General features: G+C 34.0%; 1 protein-coding gene across 8 annotated transcripts in view; it reads left to right on the top strand.

The window, feature by feature from the left end:
* Positions 1 to 25,256, top strand: part of VPS54 (VPS54 subunit of GARP complex) — a 77,998-nt gene that overhangs the window by 13,936 nt on the left and 38,806 nt on the right. Inside the window, exons 3-9 of one of the 8 annotated variants that reach the window (XM_038551424.1) lie at positions 7,854 to 7,944; positions 9,227 to 9,382; positions 11,309 to 11,514; positions 15,846 to 15,924; positions 16,910 to 16,944; positions 18,912 to 19,043; positions 21,690 to 22,075. In XM_038551424.1, the coding sequence (XP_038407352.1) occupies positions 9,247 to 9,382; positions 11,309 to 11,514; positions 15,846 to 15,924; positions 16,910 to 16,944; positions 18,912 to 19,043; positions 21,690 to 22,075 (974 nt within the window). In that variant the 5' untranslated portion in view covers positions 7,854 to 7,944; positions 9,227 to 9,246. Of the gene's footprint in view, positions 1 to 6,933; positions 7,945 to 9,226; positions 9,383 to 11,272; positions 11,515 to 15,845; positions 15,925 to 16,909; positions 16,945 to 18,911; positions 19,044 to 21,689; positions 22,076 to 25,256 lie in introns of those variants that run through there. The other 7 variants (XM_038551421.1, XM_038551419.1, XR_005366140.1 and 4 more) reach the window with 7 other exon arrangements.

Below are 25,256 nucleotides of genomic sequence, written 5' to 3'. Positions count from 1 at the left end.
TCTCTGTTGCTATTTCTGTCTCTCTGTCTCTCTCAAATAAATAAATAAAATCTTTTTTAAAAAAGTCCCCTCCAACTCAGAGATTACAATTTTTATCTGCTCCCATGGATTCAACTTTGACCTTTATTCAGATGTTTTCTAAATCATCTGCCTCTGCCTTCCCTCCCTCATCCTTTCTCTCTCACATAGTATTTGTCATCAAACTTGCTTCTCTTCTAGGCCACCTATTTTCTAGTTTCAACATCATTTTCCAGTATTCTTTTTTCTCTCCTTTTATGAGTATGGCTTTGAGGACGACTGTTCTATTCTTGGGCTACTTTGTTGATAGTAAATTATATGTGCCCGGGGATCCCTGGGTGGCTCAGCGGTTTAGTGCCTGCCTTCAGCCCAGGGCGTGATCCTGGAGTCCCAGGATTGAATCCCACATCGGGCTCCCTGCATGGAACCTGCTTCTCCCTCTGCCTGTGTCTCTGCCTCTCTCTCTCTCTCTCTCTCTCTCTCATGAATAAATAAAATCTTAAAAAAAATTATATGTGCCTATATAACTTCGTTGCCTCCTCTCTCTACAAACTAGGAGCACTCAAGCAAAGGACACTAATAGAGGAGGCTCAGGAACCTAAGGTTTAAATTGATTTTAAAACTTTCTATGGCCCAGTCCAAATGTTAACACTTAAGATGTTGATAATAGTAAATAGTAGTAGTTGCAGTTTTTTTTATTGAATGTCTACTATGTGCCAAGTATTGTGCGATGAGTTTACATAGGTTATGTAAGTTATATTTAAGTTTTACAACATTCCTATGAGAAAGATACCATTGCTGTCCCATTTACAAATAAGGAAACTGAGACTTGGGAAGGTAAGAAAGTTGTCAAGGTCACACAACTAATAAGTGTTCGATATCTAATTCACTTTATGGCCAATTTTCTTAAGTATACTTTATATACTGTGTTACAAGAATGTAGAGACTCTAGAATAAAATTTTAGAAAGTCAGGTAATGTCCTACAAACAAGATAATGTTGACTTCGTATGTTTTTAGATAGGACATTGTTAGTGGCTTATTTGTGCTTATTACCTCTTTATCCCTGATATTCATTCCTTTGTTCATCCATTCATTGAACTTTTTAAAAATTTAATTTAATTAAAAAATTTAAAAAAGATTTTATTTATTTATTCATGAGAGACACAGAGGAGGAAAGAAGCAGAGACACAGGCAGAGGGAGAAGTAGGCTCTATGCGGGAAGCCTGATGTGGGATTTGATCCTGGGACTCCAGGGTCACGCCCTGAGCTGAAGGCAGACACTTAACCACTGAGCCACCCAGGCGTCCCTTGAACTTTTTAAAAATTTTTAATTAATTTAATTAATTGAGAGAGAGAGAGAAAGCAGGAGCAGAGGGAGGGGCAAAGGGAGAGGAAGAAGCAGACTCCCTGCTGAGCAGGGAGCCCAGTGCTGGACTCCATCCAGGGACCCCTGGTTTATGACCTGAGTTGAACGCAGATGCTTGACTAACTGAGCCACCCAGGCATCCCTATTCATTGAAGTTTCATGCATTTTAACAATTGCTTAGACTTTGCTAAATGTGGTATAGGAAAGTGAATGAAGCAAGTATAGGTTTTCAGTATAGTGAGGGAGACAGAAGATTAACAGGTAAATAATTGGTTATAATTTAAACAAATACTACAAAGATCACAAAGTGTCATGCTAGTGAGGACCAGTGGAAAGGAAGGGAGAGGATGTGCTTAGATACAGTGGTCAGGAGAGGCTTGTTATGCCACTAAGCAGATAATGTTTTGTTGTATACCTTTTCATATATTATGTGTATCTAGAGAGAGCTATGTAGTTTTTATATCAAATGGGATTTTACTATTATTATTTTACTATTTTGTTCTGTTGTGTAATCTCATAATTGAGTCTCTTGAAAGTATAGTCTTTGTTTCTTAATCTCCCTACCAATTCCACTTCAGCTTTTTTTTTTTTTTTTTTTCCTTTCAGGATTTGATTTAAATTCAAGTTAATTCACATATAGTGTAGTGTTAATATCAGGGGTAGAATTTAGTGATTCATCCGTTGCATATAACACCCAGTGCTCATTACATCAAGTGCCCTCCTTAATGCCCATCACCCAGTTACCCCACTTCCTCTCCACCAACCCTCAGTTTGTCCCTATATTTAAAAGTCTCTTACGGTTTGCCTCCCTCTTTGTCTTATTTTCATTATCCTTCCCTTCCCCTATGTTTGTTCATCTGTTTTGTTTCTTAAATTCTACATATGAGTGAAATCATAGGGTATTTGTCTTTCTCTGACTTATTTTGCTTAACATAATACCTTCTGGTTCCATCCACGTCATTGCAGATGGCATGGCAAGATTTCATTCTTTTTGATGGCTGAGTAATATCCTAGTGTGTGTGTGAGTGAGACATCTTCTTTATCTGTTCATCAGTTGATGGACATTTGGGCTCTTCCCATGTTTTGGCTATAGTGGACATTGCTGCTATAAACATTAGGGTGCATATACCCCTTTGAATAACTGTGATTGTATCCTTTGGGTAAACACCTAGTAGTGCAATTGCTGGGTTGTAGGGTAGTTCTATTTTTAACTTTTTGAGGAACCTCCATGCTGTTTTCTAGAGTGGCTGTACCAGTTTGCATTCTCACTAACAGTGTAAGAGGGTTCCCCTTTCTCCTTACCCTTGCCAACATCTGTTGTTTCCTGAGTGGTTAATTTTAGTCATTCTGACTGGTGTGAAGTGGTATCTCCTTGTTTTGATTTGTATTTCCCTGATAGTGATATTGAGCATTTTTTCATGTGTTTGTTTGCTATTTGTATGTCTTCTTCGGGAAAATATCTATTCATGTCTTCTGCCCTTTGCTTAACTGGACTCCTTTTTTGGGGGCGTTGAATTTGATAAGTTTTTTATAGATTTTAGATACTAGGCCTTCATCTGATATGTCACTTGCAAATATCTTCTCCCATTCCATGGGTTACCTTTTAGTTTTGTTGATTGTTTCCTTTGCTGTTGAAGTTTTCTATCTTGATGAAGTCCCAATAATTCATTTTGCTTCCCTTGCCTTTAAAGATTTTATTTATTTATTCATGAGACAGAGAGAGAGAGAGAGAGAGAGAGAGAGAGAGAGAGAGAGACAGCAGAGACACAGGAAGAGGGAGAAGCAGGCTCCATGCAGGGAGCCCAATGTGGGACTCAATCCCGGGTCCCCAGGATCATGCCCCAGACTGAAGGCAGCGCTAAACCACTGGGCCATCCGGGCTGGCCTTCCCTTGCCTTTAAAAACATCTAGTAAGAGGTTGCTGTGGCTGAGGTCCAAAAGGTTGCTGCCTGTGTTCTCTAGGATTTTGATGAATTCCTGTCTCACATTCAGGTCTTTCATTTTGAATTTGTTTTTGTATATGATGTAAGAAACTGGTCCAGTTTCTTCTTTCTGCATGTTGCTGTCCAATTTTTTTCCAACACCATGTGTTGAAGAGAATGCCTTTTTTCCATTGGATATTCTTTTCTACTTTGTCGAGGATTAGTTGACCATATAATTGTGGGTTCTACTCCAACATCTGCAGTCTGGCCTCCATACCCACTGTTGGACTTGACATTGTTTCTGATGTGACTGGTCACTGCCTAATTGCCAAATCTAAACGATGTTTTCTTTTTTTCCCCTTTTATTTGTGAATTCTGAATTGATTTTTCTCTCACTTTCTTGGATGTTTCTTCTTTATCACAAACTTTTCCTACATTTTTTTTTAAAGATCTTATTTATTTTGAGAGAGAGAGAGAGAGAGAAACAAAAAACAAAGAGCGCGCGGGGGCGGGGGGTGGGGGGCAGAGGCAAAGGGAGAGCCCATGTGTCTAGCCTAACTTGGGGCTTGATCTCACAACCCTGAGACCACAACCCCAGCTGAAATCAAAGAGTTTGACGCCTAACCGACTGAGCTACCCAGGTGCTCTGCTGTTTCAGGATTTATTTATTTATTTATGGAAGAGAGCATGCACGTGTGCACACACGTGTGGTAGGGAGGGCAGAGAGGGAGAAAGGCAGAGTCTGCTGAGCACAGAGCCCTACTTGGGGATCAATCTCACAACCCTGAGATCATGACGTAATCCAAAATTAAGAGTCAGATGCTTAACCAACCAAGCCATCCAGGTGCCCCTATATCTCTCATTTCTTTCTTAAGAAATGTTTAAATCCTCTTAGATTCTGTTCTTGGCCCTCCATACTGATAATCTCCTAGAGTGATGGATTAAAGTTTATAATGATTTACCAGTCTTGTGGATCAAGTCCAAAGTCCTGTGTAAGGTTTCACCCAGCTTAAGGATTATTCATTTCTTTAATCTAAGGAAAAAAAGAAATGAACCTTTATTAATATTTATTTTAAGAATTGATACTAGTACCTTCAATCAGTCCATATGTTAATTTATCTGATGATTATCTTTATTTTAACTGGTGGCTCTCAGCTGGGGTGATTTTATCCTCTCCCCTCTTTTCCCCCACCCCAGGATGTTTGACTTTGTCCGGATACATATTTGGTTGTCATAACTTTGTGTGGAGAAGGAGGAGAGGGTGCTATCGGCGTCAAGTGGATAGAGGCCAGGGATACATCTAAAGATCCTACAATGTATAGGGGGACAACACTCAATAACAAAGAATTATTCAGCTCAAAGTCTTAATGATGCCATGGTTGAGAAACCATGCTTTAACTGGATTTTAGCATTTCCTTTAATTATGAGTGTAGGTAATCCTTCACAGGGGTATTAGTACTACCTGTAACTTTGTCATTGGTAGAAATTTCAACTATTTTCATGTTGCATTAATTTGTTACAGGTACCTTGAAATATTTCATTTATTGCTTAGAAATTAAGATAGGTTTGCATTAATTGAGAAGCAAAAATTACTATATATTGTATTTAAAAAATTTATCTCAGTATAGTTGTCCATTGTAATCCAATGTATTTTATACATTACAGACATTATTCTGGGAAGGGGTCTGTAGACTTCACCAGATTGCCAAGGAATCCTCAGGGCAGAAAAGCTTAACCCCTGGTTTAGAGGCTTAATTAGATTGGGTTAAGCATTTTTGGTGAGACATGCTTCATGGGTGATCACGTTTATAATTTCATGAATCACTTAATATTAAGTTGTTTTACTGTTATTAATGATGCCAAGTTTGATGACTTAGTTAAGGTAGTGACAGCCAGATACTAAAGATTCATTCCTGGGGATCCCTGAGTGGCTTAGCGGTTGAGCTCCTGCCTTCGGCCCAGGGGGTGATCTTGGAGTCCTGAGATCAAGTCCTGGGATTGAGTCCCACATCAGGCTCCCTGCATGGAGCCTGCTTCTCTCTCTGCCTGTGTCTCTGCCTCTCTCTCTATCTCTCTCTGTCTCTCATGAATAAATAAATAAAATCTTAAAAAAAAAAAAAAGATTCATTCCCCCTTTGCATTGCTAAGTAATCTGTGGGGGGTAACACTTTGGCACTAGGTGAGTTTTCTGTTTCTGAACAACTTTTCACCTAATAACTTTAGCATATGTTGATGATCTTTGCCTCAATTAGTTTTTACATTGGGATTACAAAATCATGATTTTCTCATTCAATTATTCTTTCTACATTTATTACTGGCTTTCTTCTGCAAAGAAGAACTTCCCTTTCTTTAATCCCACTCCAGTCCCTTTTCCTCATCTCTTTGTTTTCCCCTAAATATCACTCTGTATTCATTATTTTTTATTTATCCAGTAGATTATGCTCAGGTAGCTTTCTTTCTTTTTTTTTTTTTGCTCAGATTTTCCCCCATGTGGCCAGTGGGAGCCTCTTTAACTTGGTCCTTTGTTCTTTTGACAATTCTTCTGGTCTGTCTTTGAGCATTTACTTGCTTTCTGACACAAGAGTTCCCAAGGATCAACATGTTCTTTCTTTGCTCCAGGTCTGGACTCAGGTATTTCTTCAATGAACCATGGTTTCTTTGTGGGGATAGGTATACTTTTCACTTGTTCCTTGAACCTAGGGTATTCTACGTTCAGGGAACAGCCTAAAACAAACATTTTTCCGTATAAATTAATGGTAACCGTTTCTTCACTTTACACCATTTTAGTTTTACAAAAGATTTCATAAGTATTCTACTTATCATCTCATACCCATGCTCTTATCTATTCACTAAAGGATTATGAGAAACTGTCTAACATTTCTCTTCTGATCTGTTCTACACACCACCCATTTCATTCATCTTTAAAGTATTCATTATATACTATTTGTGCGCCAGGAACTGCTTTAGGCACATAGAATACATAGGAAAATGGAAACATCAAGAAGTTCATAGTCTAATAGAGAAGACCTATATAAAGACCAAAATTTCAGTATGATTATTGCAAAAAATAGAAATACATAAACGGTGACTAAATGTGAGAAACCAAAGGATTCAAGATAACAGTTGAGTATGGTATTGTTAAAATTATGAAAAGATGATCAGATGAAGAATGGTAGAGTGATTTATAGATTCTTATTATGGGACGACTGATTACATGCCAAATGTGTTTCTAGTTGTTACAAGTGAAGGTATTGGAAATCATAGGTTACCTGCATTTGGTTCTTAGAGCTTTCCTTTTCCCTGTATTCTGTATTTTTTGTTTTTATTTTTGCTATTTTTTTTTTCTGGATAGACTATTCTTAGAGAAACTTTCTTACTAAGATGCCTTATTATTTTTGTTCTTTAGCCTTTCAAGGAAAGATTTTTTTTTTTTTTTTTTTGCTGAAGTTAGAGGCCATGGGGATTTGCTGTATTTGTTATGCATCCATGCCTTATGAATAAACCCATAATGTTTTTTAAACAATGATTGCACATACCAAGTAGCTACCATATTTATGTGGTCATTAATACAAATTTTAGTTCTTACTGTGGGGAAATCTTAACTCAGGATAGTTGAAGGAAATGGAGAGTCACATGGTTTAAAATTGGGACTCACCTATGTAGACAGTCCCCTAATTTTACATAATCTCTTTATAGCTAGAGATTTTCCCTCTTTTCCTAAGAATTAGGAGAGGTGTAGGAAAAAACAGAAAATCTGCATGTTTCCCAATTCAAAATTTTTAATGAGTAAATAAGGTGTCCCTCCCCTGCTCCCACCCTCGCCCAGATACTGAAGTAATTTATAGGAGTCTAGAAATGTTTTTGTACAAGTCCCCATCTCCTCAAGTATTTCTGGCTGAGATGGCACTTAGGATTTTTCCTTGCTGTTAAAATGACATGATGGTAAATAAAATAAATTGAAATTGTAGTGTGCTATTGTTGGAATCAATATTTAATTTATCTGACATCAAGCAATGGGCATTCAGCATAAATACATTTTCCAGATATTTGTAGCTACCCTCTTTAATATGTCAAAATGTTTTTAGTTTAGCCATTTTGTTTGATGAAATTAATTAAAAGGTTAGATTTAATGTTAAATTTAGAATTGTCCTACTGAACATTTAATATACAGGATTATGTATTATACAATATTTCCTATCCTTTAATTTTTTCTTTCAAATATATGATGCTTTTATACAAAAACAGTCATATACTTAATGTGAATGGGTGTAACTTCTACAGGTCAGTGATGCCTTGCAAGCCAAGGCTCTCTGACTAATTTGTCTAACCATACTCTGTGTGTGTGTGTGTGTGTGTGTGTGTGTGTAAATAAAATATGATTTATTTGTCAGTACTTACCAATGCAAACATTTTACTCTAACCATGTCAGTTTCCACATAATTTTAGGATTATTCCATGTCCCTTAACCTTTTTTTTTATGGTAGCGTTTGCTTTCTGGTCAGGGACCTTGAGGGAAGTTATTTATCTTTGTGCATTTTCTTAACAGCTTGTTTCTTATGGTCTCAGTGAGTGGTAATTGGATGTGTTTCCTTTGCATTAGGAGGACTGTGACAGATATTCAAAGAAGTCTGGGAAATGTAAGTTTTAGCTTTCTGATAAACTAGAGGGAAGTTAGATTAGATGAACTTTTTTGTCATCGTTCTTATTAGCCTTATGTCTCTGCTCTTTATTTCATATTCTTATTCTATTCACCAGATTTCCTTACTAGGCCTTTCTTTTTCTTTTCTTTTTTTTAATTTGTTGAAATACATGTATCTTTGTAAGCTACCTAGTCTTTCAGGGTCTTACATTTAGACAAGGTGATCTCTAAGTTCCCTTTCAGCTATAAACTTCTGATTATGCTTATTTATTTCTTCATTGAAAAATATTTACTGAATACGTGCTATTTGATAGATAATACCCTGCAATATAAGATTATCTACCCTCCAATAATAAAATAATACATGTTCTTCAGTATCCAGGTTATGTACCGCTTCATTTGTAAAGTTCTACCTGGCACTGTAGCTTATATTATGTTGGCTTGCCCCACAAATTCTTTTAGGACTTACGAAAAAATGTAGACATAGGTTAACTTGTGTTTTCTTTAGTGTTTTGATTGTTTTGATTACTTAATGTAATTGTAGGCACCATGAAGAATTATACTTCTTTTATAATCATTTAATATAGTGACAGTCCACATAGTGATAATTATGATAATTAGCTTTTGTGAACACTAACTTTGATATGAGCATTGTTTTATTTTTTGTAGATGATTTTTTAAATTTAAATATATTACTTAAATTCAGTTTGCCCACATATAGTATAACACTTAGTGGAGATGAACATTGTTTTAAATGCTTTACATATATCCATTCCTTGTAATCTTACAAAAAATGTTTATGAAATGGGATCTCTTTTCATCTCCATTTTTACAGATGGAGGTTGGAGACACAAAGGTTAAATAAATTTCCTTAAGATTATTCTGCTATTAAGTGAAAGAACCCAGGCAGTCAGACTTCAAAAACTCATTCACTTATCCATTTTGCTATAATGCATAATTACTGTATATTTGTTGAATGAATGGGTGTTTTCATCTTTAATATATATTAGTTACAGCTGTAGTATCTATTTTGTACTTGGGATAAAAGACTAAGGATATTTCACTTTGAGGAGAATAGTTTTCAAACAAGGACAGACAACTTTCTTAGTAAACTATTACGAGTGACTCTTAAAGTTAATAGTATTTAAATTGTGTACTTACAGCTTGAGGGATTTTGGATAAGGGGTCTTTTTTAAAGAAAATTTGAGGCATGCATCATACTTATAGATGAACTTTGATTATGTTAAGTGTCTTGATGATTACTTGTTACTTGTTTTCAGTTGAGTGGTGATTTTATGCAATGGCTTCAAGCCACAGTTCTTCACCAGTGCCTCAAGGAAGCAGCAGTGATGTTTTCTTTAAAAAAGAGGTAGATCCAACAAAACACATTCGACCTGTGCAGTCACTGCCAGACGTATGTCCCAAGGAACCCACAGGTAATGCCTTTCTTTCTTTCTTTCTTTCTTTCTTTCTTTCTTTCTTTCTTTCTTTCTTTCTTTCTTTCTTTCTAACTGAGGATCTGTATTATTTTTAGAGAGTAGTCAGATTCTATATAGAATCTATATATAGATCGATATATATATATAGAATATATATATCGATATATAGAATCTATATATCGTTTTATATATAGATCTATATAGAATCTGATGGTTCAAATTGACCCTCCTTGAACAACACAGGTTTGAATTGTATGGGTCCACTTATATGCAGGTCTTTTTTTTTTTTTTTTGTAATATAGTAGAGTACTATAACTATTTTCTCTTCTTTACGGTTTTCTTCGTAACATTTTCTTTCCTTGAGCTTACTTTCTTGTAAGAATACAGTATATAATATATATAACATACAGAATATGTGTTAATTGACTGTTTATGTTATTGGTAGGGCTTTCAGTCAACAATAGGTTATTAGTAAAGTTTGGGGAGAGTTAAAGTTATATGTGGATTTTTGACTTACATGGAGGGGGTGATCTGTGCTCTAACCCTCCCATTGTTCAAGGGTCAGCAGTATTTAAAAGAGTAAATTTTATAGTTTTAAAACTAAAGAGGTCAATTATTTGGAAGTAAGCTTTTTGGGAAATTGGAATATAGTTCTCTTCATGCATTTCCATAGAAGTTACTTGCGTAAATTGCTTAAAAAAAAGTTTTGAAAATGAAGCTTCAGATTTAAAGTTTTTTAGTTAGTCGTAGTATAGTGAAGTTTCATTATTTGAATTCCATGTTTGGAAATTTGCCTACTCCCTAAAACTTATTTATAACTCCAAAATCAATACTTGTGGTATTTTTGTGGTCATTTGCAGTCATACACAGAGAAATGAAAAACTTGAATTGCCTGATGCACATGTCCGTAGCTAAGGTTGAACAAGACAGCACTCTGCCTTCTTGTTTTAGCGCTCATGCTATAAACAAGTGTCCTTTCTGTGGTCTATTAATGCCACATTTTTTTGCACTTTTGAGATTTTTTTTGGTGATTTTGCTGTTTAAAATGGTTCTCAAACGTAGTGCTGAAGGGCTTTCTAGTGTTTCTAAGTACAAAAAGACTGCAATGTAGGTGCCTTATGAAGAAAATTCATTCAGTGTGAGTCGTGGGTTCAGTGTTAATGAATGAACAATATATATTAAATAAGGTGTCTTTATTTTTTATTTTTTTATTTTTATTTTATTTTTTATTTTCAATAAGGTGTCTTTAAACAGAAACACACACAAAACAAGATTACTTATTGATCAGTTGATGAGAATTTTGTGACCAGAGGCCTGAAGGTACCTAACCCTGTATTTCCCCTAGGAGCAATTGTTCAGTATTTGCTAATTGTTACATTATAGAACAAAACTATCATGAATAACAAGGATCAACTATAATATTTCTTTCCTCTATGGTTAATGCCACAGCAGCATTTCTGTCATCTATTTATAAGCCAAACAAAGGGTATTAGAGTCCAGTGTGTCTGCCATACTACAATAGAAGAAAGGTGTATTTGTGAAAAATCTGGAGTAGTAAAGGATACAAGATATACAATTGAAAGATAGAAGAGGAAATTGAAAAAGGAAAGAGAAATTGTACATTAAGGAAAGAAATTAATGAAAGATTTTCTTTACCATTCACCCCACCCTGCAATGACAACTCAAATTTTGCATATTCTTCATTTTATACATGCTTTTCTTCCCTTGGTGAAAGCTGAAGGTTATTAATCAGACTGATTTTCATTAAAATGTTTGTTGCAGAAGAATTTCTATTTGTAGAGTAGGAACTAAGCATTTTTCTTTTTCTAGGATGTACTTTCAAATGTAGAACTTAGTTCACAGAGTTCTCTTGTTTACTTTTTGCAGGTGATTCAAATAGTTTATGTGTTGCCCCATCTCTAGTTACAGATCAACATAGATGGACTGTATATCATTCCAAAGTAAACCTCCCAGCAGCATTAAATGATCCTAGATTAGCAAAAAGAGAATCTGACTTCTTCACAAAAACATGGGGATTGGACTTTGTGGACACTGAAGTCATACCTTCATTCTACCTCCCACAGATCAGCAAGGAACATTTTACAGTGTATCAACAGGAAATCTCTCAGGTAATACCTAATCAAAAAGAAAAGAAAGATCTTTAGTTTGATTAATTGTAGATTTTTGGCCAGTGATCTTTGATGAGCTTACAGTATTATTTTCTATCTATATGCATTCTATTGTCCTGGGTTGTATTTCATTCTTTACTTAGATATATGTACATATATTTCTCTTACTGTAGTGATTTTTCAAAATACACTTTTCTAATGGTGCTAAGATTCATCATGAAATCCACCTTACCTACCAAGGAGAAAATTGTTCAGTTAGGCCAATAAAAAACAGATTTGTGAGGTTTAAGAAATGAGCAGAGTAGAACTGTTTCTGTGTCTCTCATTTACCACAGAAAATTTAATAGAGCATGCTAGGTCTAGCAGAGTCTTAATATGTTGCTTTAAACTCAGTTCTTTCAGTAAGAACTGAAAGAAGTGCTTAGTTTAAGAAGGCTTGTTATTCATTTAAGAGTAGGTACCTCTTTAAGTATTGTACTCCAGGCTTGCCTCACCCTATTATCAGTCCTGGTAGAATAACTAGAACTTTTATATACCGTTGGTGGGAATTTAAAGTGGTATAACCCTTTTGGAAAACAGGTTAGTGGTTTCCTAAAACATTAAAAATACTTCTGGTTCAGCATGTAGGAAACTTGGAAGCTTCTACTCCCATTCTCACAAGAAAAAAATCTGAACAAACTGAAAATCAGCAATTTAAAAGCTTTTCAAAGACCATAGCCCAGGGACATAAACTCACTAAAGAAAAGCTACCTAATCCTAGGTCTGAAGAGTGCTTTGCCTCCTCCCACATTTTACCACCATATCAATAGGGCACCTGTATAATAATAAGGGAATACAAGGGAAAGGACTGCATGTCTCAGACTTTATTTAAGTTTGCAAAGTTTTGGAGCACCTGGGTGGCTCAGTTGTTGAGCATCTGCCTTTGGTCTTGATCCTGGGTTCCTGGCATTGAGTCTTGCATCAGGCTCCCTGCAGGGAGTCTGCTTCTCCCTACTCCTATGCCTCTGCCTCTCTGTGTTTCTCATGAAAAGATAAATAAAATCTTTTTTTTTATTTTTATTCATCAATAGACTTGAAATGACAGAGGAAAGAATCAGTGAGCTTAAGGAAATGTTGATAGAAACTTATCAAAATGTGTGGGTTAGTGAAATGAAAATATTGCTTAGAGGGAAGTTTAGTAGCATTATGCATATATTAGGAAAGAAAAAAATCTAAAATTAATAATCTAAGCTTTCGCCGCAGAAGACCAGAAAAAGAACATGTTAAATCCAAAGTAAGTAGAAGGTGAATCACTATGTTAGGTACCTATGTACATATGTACCTGTGTACTAATGTAATATTGTGTTAACTATACTAAACAAAACAGAACAACAAAAACAGAAGAAAAGAAATAATAAAAATTATACCAGAAATCAGTAAAACTGAAAATAAGAAATTAGTAGAGAAAATCCAAACTGAAAGCTGGTTCTTTGAGAAGATCAATAAATTGGTAGCTGTCTAGCCAGGTCATTTAAGGAAAAAAGAAGACCTAAATTGCTATATTAGAAATGAATGAGGACACACCGCTAATGATCTCATGGACATTAAAAAGATAATAAAAGAATATTATGAACAGCTCTATGCTTACAAATTCCCATAGCCTAGATGAAATAGATCAATTCCTTAGAAGACACAAACTTCCAGAACTTACACGTGAGAAATAGACACTCCGAATAAGACTATACTTACTAAAGAAATTGAATCAATAATAATAATCAACAATAACCTTTCAAAATAGATAACACCAGGGCCAGATGGGTTCACTGTTGAATTATACCAACCATTTAAGCAAGAAGTTATACCAGTTCTTTATTACCTGTTCCAGAAAGTAGAAGCAAAGGGGATACTTTCTAACTTATTCTTAGGCAGCATTAACCTAACATTGACATTAGACAAAGATATTATTAAAAAAAAGACTATAGACTACTATACCTTATGAACATGGATGCAGAAATCCTTAACGAAATATTGGAAAATCAAACCCAATAATGTGTGAAATGAATTTTATACCATAACTAAGTGAGATTTATTCCAGATATGCAAGGCTGATCCAATATTCAAAAAGCATTTTGTGTAATCCATACATTAATAGGCTAAAGAAGAAAAATCATACGTTCATATCAATAGATGTGGAGAAAACATTGAAAAAACTCAGTACCCATTCATGATAAAAACTCTTAGCAAACTAGGAATATAGGGAAGCTTCAACTTGATAAAGAACATCTGTAAAAACCCTACAACTAATTGTGAGAAACTAGATGCTTTCCCACCAAGATCAGGAACAAAGTAAGGATGTTCCTTCTCACTGCTGTTTTTGAACATCACTCTGGAGATTCTAACTATGCAATGAGATAAGAAAAGGAAATGAAAGATATATACAGTGGGAAGGAGGAAATAAAATTGTCTGTTCACAGATACCATGATTGTCTATGTAGAAAATCCCAAAGAATCAGAAAAGAAACGTCTGGAACTAATAAGCAGTTATAACAAGATTGCAGGATACAAGGTTTATATTACAAAAGTGAATTACTTTATTGTGTGCTAGTGATGTCCAGTTAGAATTTGAAATTAACACAGTGCCATTTATATTAGCACCAAAGAAAATGAAATACTTTGGTATAAATCTTAACAAAATATTTGCAAGACCTATATGAGGATAACTACAAAACTGATGAAAGGAATCAATGAAGATCTAAATAAATGGAGAGAGAGTCCATGTATATAGATATGAAGACTCAATATTGTCAACATGTTTGTTCCCAGCTTGCTCTATAGCTATAGATTCAATGCATCCCAGTTAAAATTCTAGCAGCTTGTTTTGTAGATAAACAGAGTAGAGAGCTAAAAAATAGACCCACACAAATACAGTCAACTGATTTTTGACACCGGTTCAAAGGTCATTCATTAGTCTTTTGAGTAAATGGTACTGGAACAACTAGATATCCACCTGCAGGGAAAAAAGAAAAAAAAATCTAGACATAGATTACCCACACCTTTCACAGAAATAAGCAGAAAATAGATTGTAGATCTAAATGTAAAACTGTAAAACTAGAAGCTCACATAGGAGAAAATACATAACTTTGAATTTGGTGATTATTTTTTAGATAGTGGCATCAAAAGCACAATCCATGAAACACAAAATTGACAAGTTAGACTTTGTTAAAATTAAAACCTTCCACTCTTTGAAAGACACCGTAAAAGAATGTATATAGGCTAGACACTGGGAGAAAATATTTGCAAAACACATGTATGATAAAGGATAGGTATCCAAAAATATACAAATAACTCCTTTTAAGAGTTTGTTGACTTTTAATCAACAATAAGAAATAACTCAACTAAAAAAATGGGAAAAGAACTTGAATGAACATTTTTCCAAAGAAGATGTACAGATGACCAATAAGCATGTGGAAAAGTAGTCAACATCACTAATAGTTTTAAGTGGTAAGTTTTATATTGTGTGTATTTTGTCATAATAAAAATGTGCAAAAGATCTGAACAGGCATCTCATGAAAGAAGACATAAAGATGGCAAATGAGCGTATGAAAAGTTTAACATTGTATGTCATTAGGGAATTGCAAATTAAAACAACAATGAGATACTGCTATAGCATTCTATCAGAATTGCAAAAATTCAAAACAGTGACCAAATGCTGGCAAGAAAATGGACTGATAGGAACTTATATTCATCGTGGGTAATTGACCCACAATGACTGCAAAATGGTACAGCCACGTTGGAAGACAGTCCTGTAGGTTCTGCCACAATTGCCTTCAGAACTCGGAACACTGCTAGCTCAGTATTTTTTCCTTTCCATGCCCCACTTTCCCATGTGTCCTATTTATGGTATCCCTGAAAAGATAGAATTGTTAGTGATCATCTAATCTGAAATTAGAGTAGGGTTTCTTTCTTTTTCTCTCCTCTCTCTCTCTCTCAGAAAGTATCAACCAATAGCCTTTCTGTCTTATATAGATTTTCACATTTTCTTGTTTTAAAAAATTATTTTCAATTGATTTCTGTTATATAAATAAGGATTTTTCATTTGCATTCCCACTTCATTCCAAATTTATAGAGATTTTATTATAATTATATAAAATGGGATGAGTATAAGCATGTACGTATTCATAGAGTTCATATTGGTTTATTAAACATACTTGTTATTTGTGTTTAATTTCAGGAGGCTAGTGATTTCACATTAAAAATGTAGAACTAATTTGGCATATTCTTTTATGAAACATTTTGATGCTTTGAATATTCATATTGCTACATAGCATTGATTTTGTTATTTTTTTTTATAGAGAGAGAAGATTCATGAGAGATGCAAGAATATTTGTCCTCCTAAAGATACCTTTGACAGGACTCTCTTACATACTCATGGTATGAATATATGCTATTTGTAGATAATATGTGGATAAATATGTGATATTTGTAGCATAGCATAAATATCAAACAAAATCTTAATTTGGGAACTTCGATGCAGGAGAGGCATTTGCATAACCGATAGTGAATGCTTCCTTAAGATTTGTACTGGAGGGCCTCCCTTGCATCCGCCTAGTCCAGGCCGCTGGGTTTAATTGATCAATCCTTCCCTCCCTCCCTCCCTTCGTTCCTTCCTATTTGTTTTAATGGGAGAGAACTGAGCATGAATATATGCAAAGAGAAAGAGTTATTAGAAGGGAAGAGATTGAAGATACAGAAAGAGGCAGGGTGATTGATGAAGTGAGCTCACAGAAGAGGCAGGAGGGCCTGGAGTCCAACCCAGGAAGGTTAGTTTTTGAAAGGAGGGTACTTCCTCTGAGATTGAGTTGGTGAAATAAAGGTAAAGTAGGTTCATTTGCAGTTTTGTAGATGATACAAACTAAGATGTCTAAGAAGAAAATTAATAGGGTGCTAATATCCTAATATGGTATCAAAATCTTTGATCATACTGGGTGGGTATTTTGAGTATTTTGGGAGTATTTTGAACAGTAAAAGCTGTATTCCTTTATTAGAATATTCCTATATTCTAATTAAAATTAGAATTCATTTTTATTTTATTTTATTTTATTTTTTTTTGTAATTCATTTTTAAAAACCATATGCCAAACTTAATTTCACCAAACTTAAGATAGCATCAAGCTTTCTGTGTCCATTTAAAAAAGACTTGAAATGTATTTTGTTTCCTTGCTACCATACAATTGATTAAAATTACTTGAAACATAGGAATTTTTTCAGTGCTTTAATATTAGGCTTGACGTTTGTTGAGGGATTTAAGTGATTACATAATTGTGACATAGTACAGAATCTGGTCAAAATATATTTTATGGAATAAAATGAAAACAAGTTTAAAGAATAATATTTTCTCTCTCTTTTTTTTTTCATAGATAAATCCAGGACAGATCTGGAGCAAGTACCTAAGGTAACAGAGCTTAATAAATGAGAATACTGCTTTTAATATCTTTAATTTTTTAATAATCTTATATATCTTTAATTTTTCCTTATAAGAAGCTTTCATTTGACCTTCTGACACTAACCACTTTGCCTGTTCTGGCACTTTGTGCATCACTTTTCTTCTTTCTTTTACCGTCATCAATTTCTTTATTACCTAAATCTACAAATATGTTTAAGTCTCCATTCTGAAAAAGAATTTTGTTGATGTTACTACCCCTTCAAATTATTAAGAGATATTTCCTTTGTATGAAAAATTTTATAGAGATGTGTCATAGGTGTTTTCTCTTTGCCCCCGCCCCTCCCCCCATAGAGTTAATTAATCAGATTCATGGCATTAATCAGATTCTCAAAGAGGTCTGTGATAACTACTCTTTAAGGTGAGAAGACCCAGACAACAGAAACAAAAAGGAGAGGGTAGACATTTTTTAAGTACTTTGATTCCTACAAAATAAAATTCAAAGTGTCATTTAAGGCCTTTGATTATTGATTTCCATCATAGTCAAACTCAACTTTTGCTTATTGATCTTTATACATTTTTTTACTTCAGTTAAACTATTTTGCTGGGTCTCTTCTTTACTTGTACTTTTCCTTTAGCCTGGAAGACTTTCCCTCAACTCCCCATATCTAATCTTTCACCTTACTTAAATGGCAAATTTACATGAATACATTTCTTCCCAACTGAAGATAATTGGCCATCTTGCTGAATTTCCATAGGTAAAATGGATCAGTACATATAATAAAATATAGCATAGAAATTAAGTAAGTCAAACCATGTTTAGGCCTTATGCTAGGTACTGGAGATACAAAGATTAATTAGCTATAAATCCAGTCTCCAGGGAGTGATACATATAGTCAATAAATAATTTTTGTGAAATATGAGATATATAAATATATGTGGCATATGTACTTGTGTTCAGAGATGGGGTGGTTGATGTGTTCAGAAATGGGGTAAACATACAGAGATAATGTTTGCCCTTTTGATTGGGTTGTATTTTCTAGGAAAATAGTCAGGAAAGATATTCTAGGCTGAAAGTATATACAAAGATAATTAAGCATAAGAGGGTATGGAAGTTGAGTATTGCTAGAATGTAACTTGTAATAGTGGAAGTGGCAAAATACAAATTGGTGAGAAAGTTAAAAAAAAATGAAGGGCCTTTGATGCCATTCTGAAGAGTTTGGTCCTTAGGTCATAGGAATCCATTGAGAGATTTAAACAGAAGTTAATTCAGTTATACTTGCATTTTAAAAGTATATCTGACACTAGTATAGGGGATAGATTGAAGGAGGACATCAGTAGATAGCTATTTACTGTAATCCAGAGATAATGAAGGGCTGCATTGATGAAATACTCTAGACATAGAGGAGAGAGAGGATTCAAGTATTATTTAGAAAGTATAATGGGTAGGACTTAGTGCCTAAATAGTTATAGTATGTAAAGGAAAAACAATTGACCTTTTCATAAAGTTGAATTTGTTTTGGTTTTAAAATTTAATATATGTCTATCTATAAAACTAATTTTGAAAGCATTTTAAGCAGGAAAAAATAGAAATATAAATAGAGTTTGAGATTTGACATTTAAAAAAAAACTCTCAGTGGGAAATAATAACAAATTTTGGGATAAGTAGGATATCTCCCTTGGGTGTGTGCCTAGTTGGACTGCATTAGTGAATTTGGTTACATAGTGATGGAATGATCACCTCCATTGGTAAAGACAAAAAACATTTTTCTATCTCTTCATGAGTATTTTTAGTGTGGTGAAACGCTATACTTTTTTTTATACAGATTTTTGTTTGTGTAAATCAACCTATCATCACTTGCTTTTGCTATTTATGCTTCAGATCCAAGTTAATCATTATTTAATGGTCTTATGATGTTTGAAGAGTTAATGGATATAAAAAATGTTTATCTAATTGAGGAAAATACATTTTTTAATAGATTTTTATGAAACCAGATTTTGCCTTGGACGATTCCTTAACTTTTAATTCAGTTTTACCATGGTCTCATTTTAATACTGCTGGTGGAAAAGGAAATCGTGATGCAGCTTCCTCAAAGTTGCTACAAGAAAAGGTAATTTCTTTTATACTTTTTCCATGTAGAAAACTTTATTTTAGTTAAGTAGTACCTTTTATGTGAGTTCTGATTTAGTTATTTAGTAAGGGCTATTGCTTTTAATTTCATTGTTACTATTATTGCCTTCATATCTTAACTGATAAAGTGAAAGCATTTTGATTCAATGGAAAACAAGTTGTGCTGGTGAAAAAGGAAAAGATAATTGTTGCAGTGCTTCTTATGTGAAATAGTTGATAGAATTTCAGCTTAAAAGATATATTAGATAACATTTAATTGCTTACATTTATCCCAAATAATATATTGGCTAATTTTGTATTCTTTATGACTTGAAGTATACAAAGTCAACTTTTGCTGAGGTACCATTTTTCCTTTCCCCACATTGTAAGAATGATTATTTTGAAGAAAAAATATGATAGTTACAAAATACAGTATTGTATTAAAAATACAATAGTATATTTTTAGATTTGCAAAGCCTAATATTTTGTATGTTATTAGTCAGAAGTTTTTTTTTTAATTTTACAATATTCTGTGAGAAGTCAACATCTTGAAAATCACTTAAAATGTACAGTTTTAAACCTAGCTTAACTCCTATCAAGAATCTTTTAAAACTTGAATAGGAAGTAAAGATCTTTTGATTCCTGTTCTTTCTCAGCAGTTTAGAGCTGTTTTAAAACTGGTTCTTAAACTAAGAAGAAAGCATTTTGTTTCAGGCTAGTGACCTCTCTTGGCAGTCTGAAAACTTGTCTTCGGAAGATTATTCAATAAATGTGGTCTAGTAACTAAAGAAAAAATTAGTTTGAGGAGAAGAAATGTAGGGAAAGGATCCTGAGTACTCCTTTTTTCACAGTTGAAAATAAAAGTGAAGTCATTTTTCCTCTGGCAGCATTTTTACCTATAAGGATTTTCCTTGAGTAAGAACAGATTCATAAATCTGATGAAAATTATGGGTTTATGGGCACAGGCTCACTCCCACATTGCTTTTTCACATTCCAATATGTTCCCTGTTAAAGTAATACCTTAAGAGAGAAAAACAACAAAAGCCAATAAAAATCTCATCCTACATACTAATACTTGCTAAATTCTTTTAGGAAGACTAAAAGTTGTTCCCTTTATAGAACTTTAATAGAAAATGAATTATGAAAATATGCCATTGAAAGGAATAGATCAATGGAATATTGATAACTTGCAGAAATCTTTGAAATTCAAATTAAACAGTTGTCTCATGCTAAATGTTTAAAGTAATGGAATTTTATATTTTGGTAAGTTACAGTATCAGATTTGTTATATTTCTATCCTGGGTCCTTTTCGTTCTACTCTCTTCTTAGAAAAGGAATGGAAGAAAGGATTCCAAGAGAACACTTTCAGATTCACTTTATGATTGATAAGTAGCTGTTTTTATCTTACTAGGTTTAAAGAGAGGGAATGATACAAAGAGGATTAGATAATTTGTATTCTATTGAAGTGCTACCCAAAGTCCTGGTCTGTGATGAATTAAGGAGTTTGCACTAGAATGTAAATCATTGCACTGCTTCCTTTATTAAGAAAGTCTTTCGGGGGATCCCTGGGTGGCTCAGTGGTTTGGCGCCTGCCTTTGGCCCAGGGCACGATCTTGGTAGTCCTGGGATCGAGTCCCGCGTCGAGCTCCCGGCATGGAGCCTGCTTCTCCCTCTGCCTGTGTCTCTACCTCTCTCTCTCTCTATGTCTATCATGAATAAATAAATAAAATCTTTTTTTTTTTTTTTTAAAGTCTTTCTATGGAAAAACAAAGTCTTTCTATGAAAAATCACTATTGGGCTTGATGTAGTTGATTTACTTTCCAGCAAATTCCTTTTATCATGAACCGGTTAAACAGTTCACAAACTGGCAGCAGTTGTATAAACTGCGTCCTGAGTAGCAGTATCCTGAAGGAGTTACTCATTCTCCATTTCCTATTCTGAAAATTGAGTCCACTTTAGCTTGTAATGTACTCAAGTAGCTTTGTCCCCATATTGCTTTTTAGCAACCCAAAGATTAATAAATATGAGACAAAAGAGTGCAAGAAGCAGATTTACCTTCTTTCTCTGCTCCTGCTATTACTGCCCTCCAAACCAACTACTTTCAAGAAAGAAAAAGTACCCCACAGTCATCTAAGATGATGATCTATTTTAGAAGTCTGAGATAGAATGATCTTAACCACTACACCATCACACAGTGTGCATCTGACTAAAAGTTTATTATAGTTAACCATTTATTGACCTCCTTCTATGTACCAGGCACTGGTATTTTATATATGTAATTTTCTAGTTTTAACAGTCTTAGAATACAGGTATAAGTATTCTTATTTTATAGATGAGGAAACTGAGGCCAAGACATACTAAGTAATTCGAATAAAGTCATCTGGTTAGTAAGTGGCAAAACTAAAATTTGAACCCAGGTCTGTCTGACTCAAAAACTGAAGCTAAGATGAATGCTATGTCATGTTATCTTTCATCTCCTTTCCATTTTATTATGCCTGATGTCAAGAACCTTATAATCCAGTAGTTCATATAATGGCATTTAAAATACATGTAGGAATCTTATATCATTTTCAGGAAGTATTTGGATAGCCAAAGAAGATAATCTTAGAATACTCCATATGATATTTTTTTTTTCTTCCTTCTTAAGCTGAGCCATTATCTGGATATTGTGGAAGTAAACATTGCTCACCAGATCTCTCTACGTTCCGAAGCATTTTTTCATGCAATGACCTCTCAACACGAATTGCAGGACTACCTCAAGAAAACTTCCCAGGCTGTAAAGATGCTTCGAGATAAGATTGCACAGATTGATAAAGTAATGTGTGAAGGATCACTACACATTTTAAGACTGGCACTTACCAGAAACAATTGTGTGAAAGTGTACAATAAACTCAAGTTAATGGCCACTGTACACCAGACTCAGCCTACAGTACAGGTGTTGTTATCCACTTCTGAATTTGTTGGAGCATTGGACTTAATAGCAACAACACAAGAGGTTCTACAGCAGGAACTTCAGGGCATTCACAGCTTCCGGTATGTCCTTTAAGTTTTTAGAAATAATGTTAGAAGTTTGTAAAGGATAAATTTTAGTGTGTAATGTTAGCTGAGGAAGTATGTATGGATGAAAGTTACATGAATATTTTTTCTTCTAGATTGATCTGTTTAGTAATGTTATCATTGTGATATTTTAGTCATAGCACAACAAAAACTGTAATGAACAATATTTACATAAACATTTGGATGGAGAAACAAAATTAAATTTTCTGGTAGATGGTACCTATGAAAGGCCGGTCACAACTTTGAAAATAACATTTTGAAAATGTTGAAATAGTTTTGTGTCAAGTTAGTAGATCAAGGTGCAGGAAGGAATACCAGTATATCTAAAATTAAGTTCATTTTGGGCACCTGGGTGGTTCAGTGGTTGAGCGTTTGCCTTTGGCTCAGGGCGTGATCCTGGGGTCCTGGAATTGAGTTCCTCATCGGCTCTCCACAAGGAATCTGCTTTCCCTCTGCCTATGTCTCTGCCTCTCTCTCTCTGTGTCTCTTATGAATAAATAAAATCTTTAAAAAAAATAAAATTAAGTTCATTTAAAAAATTCTTGAATAGATTTTAAGTTTAATATTTATTTAATAATGCAATTATTACATTTATATATAATTATGTGGTAATTATTAAAATTCATTTCTGATTTGCAGTCTGTTTATCACATTGCAAAAAATTCTATAAGGTAATGGAAAAGACCCAGTTTTTCCCAAGTTCTTATTTTGAAAATGTTTTTAACATTAGGGTTTTAACTATTTTATGTGAGATCATGTCAAAATATTTAATTTATGGATAAACCAGGTATAGACCATCAGAGTTTCAGTTAAGCAGGCTTGCAATGTACTTGTAGAAGCCCCTGTTTGCTGGGAAATCTATCCAAACCTTACTCTATTAAGTGACTATTAAAAAGTTTGTATGGAAGATGTATTCTGTAACTTAATATATATTTAATATATTCTGGAAAAGTTAGCTTCAGGAGAAATGTAACTGAATTATAAGTTCTTATTGACTAGGGATAGGTATTGGAATATTTACTTAGAACACATTTTTTGAAAGGTGGCCCAAATTTAATGACATAAATTATTGATTCATTCCTTCAAGACATGGTTATTGATCACCTTTACATGTGAGACACCAAGCAGATTACTGAGAATATTGCCATGAACAAAGCAGAGATGCTCTCTGCTCTGTTTCTACAATTTATTTGGCAGAATAAAGGAGACAGAAATTACTGGGTAGTCATCATGCTGTGCAATACTGTATGATGATGAATGTACGGATTGTCACGGAGCTCTAACCTTAGGGAAGGAACCTAATCTAGACTTGAATGTCTAAAGAAAATATCTGAGTCACAAACCTCTTTGAGAATCTATTGAACACTGCTAATTAGATCTTCTTTCCATAAAGACATACTGGTACCTAAAATTTTACAATCATTTTTGGGTGGATCATAGTTCTTTGAAGCCTACTTTGGATTTCCTAGCATGGACAAAATGATTTTTAGTTTCCCTTTCACTCTGAAATTTTAAATGTTTCTGTTTCTGAATGTCTGAATAGAATATATTTTTATTTTTATTTTTTAAAAATATTTTATTCATTTATTTGAGAGCACAAGTGGGGTGGAGGGGGGAAAGGAGCAGAGGGAGAGGGAGAAGTGGACTCCCCACTAAGCAGGGATCCCTATGCTGGGTTCAATCTCAGGACCTGTAATCATGACCTGAGCTGAAGGCAGACTCTTAGCCAGTTGAGCCACCCTGGTGTCCCTATTTTTATTTTTTAAGATTTTATTTACTTATTAGAGACAGAGCAAGGGGAGAGACGGGAGGGAGAAGGACAAATAGACTCTGCGCTGAATGCAGGGCCCTACGTGGGGCTCAGTCTGATGACCCTTATTAGATGATGACATAAACTGAAACAAAGAGTCCAGTGCTTAACTGACTGAGCCACCCAGGCACCCTGGAATATATTTTTAAAGTAAATAGCACTAATTTTATCACTACTTTAGAAAAATTGACTTCTGTAATGACAGATGTTGTATCTTTCACTGTATAATACCATGAATGTTGATAAATATTTGAAGCTGATTCTATAGAGTACTTTTATCCTCTGAATAGGACAACACTGAGAAATAAATCAAATATTGAATGCTGCCTGCCTGCTAAAAACAAATTCTAAACTCTTATAATTTTTATCCCCAAGATCATATTTCATTCTACTTAATGTTCCTTGACTCTTCAGTTTATGTCCAATAATACTGATGAAAAGTATAGTTATCCAAAGCTGTCTGGAAAATATTTAAGAACCTTGTTGATTATTATTGCCAGTACATTATGACTTATTTATTTTGAGCCCAAGGAAGAGTTTGCCTTTACTTTCAATCTTACTTTTTTTGTTTGTACCTTAAGGGACAAAGTTTTCATAAAGTATATATGATTTTTAAAAAGACTTTCAAATATTTTCACTGTCTACATTTTACTCAAGTATCTTTCTATATTATTATTTTTTTAGAACCTACACATGTGTATAAAGAGTGCTTATTCTTCACATGAAACAGTTCCGTAAAGCTGCTTATCAAATGTCAGTTCCAGTTGGTTATAACTATATAAAAGTTTGGTATCAGAACTTATGTTGAGTCTCTGACTTTGATAAACATCTTCATATGTAAATAATTTCCAAAGATGAAAGTATTCTAAAAGAAAATGTTTTTCTAGTCAAGAATACTTACTTACAGTTGAAATAACCCAGTTTTGTTTTAATTACTGTCAAATCTTATGTTGATGATTTACTTTCTTGACTTTAACACTATTAAGTATTAACATTAGTTTCTTATTTTGTAGCTTCACAAATATTTTTAAGGCCCATAGTTTTATTTGGAAGCGTAAGAATTAGTTTCGAACCCTTTATATTTTTGATCAATTAAGATAATGTGTATTTTCTGTCTCTTGTCTACTTAAAAGCATTAGTGACGTAAACTGTGTTCTTAGTTTATTAAAATGATTATGCCTTCCCAGGAGGAGTTAAAAGACATTGTGCTTGAATTTCACACATTTTTCTTTTTCTTTTATACTGGAAACCAAATTTTAGTCATTTTTGTGGAGGCAAATCTTAGAAAAGCATAGGGTATTAAAATAGGAAATCTTTTTGTCGGGCAGCCCAGGTGGCTCAATGGTT

This window comes from Canis lupus, chromosome 10 (genome assembly GCF_011100685.1).
Source record: "Canis lupus familiaris isolate Mischka breed German Shepherd chromosome 10, alternate assembly UU_Cfam_GSD_1.0, whole genome shotgun sequence".
Lineage (NCBI taxonomy): Eukaryota > Metazoa > Chordata > Mammalia > Carnivora > Canidae > Canis > Canis lupus.
Note: the sequence above shows the minus strand (reverse complement) of the source record. Positions and strands in the feature narration are given on the sequence as shown.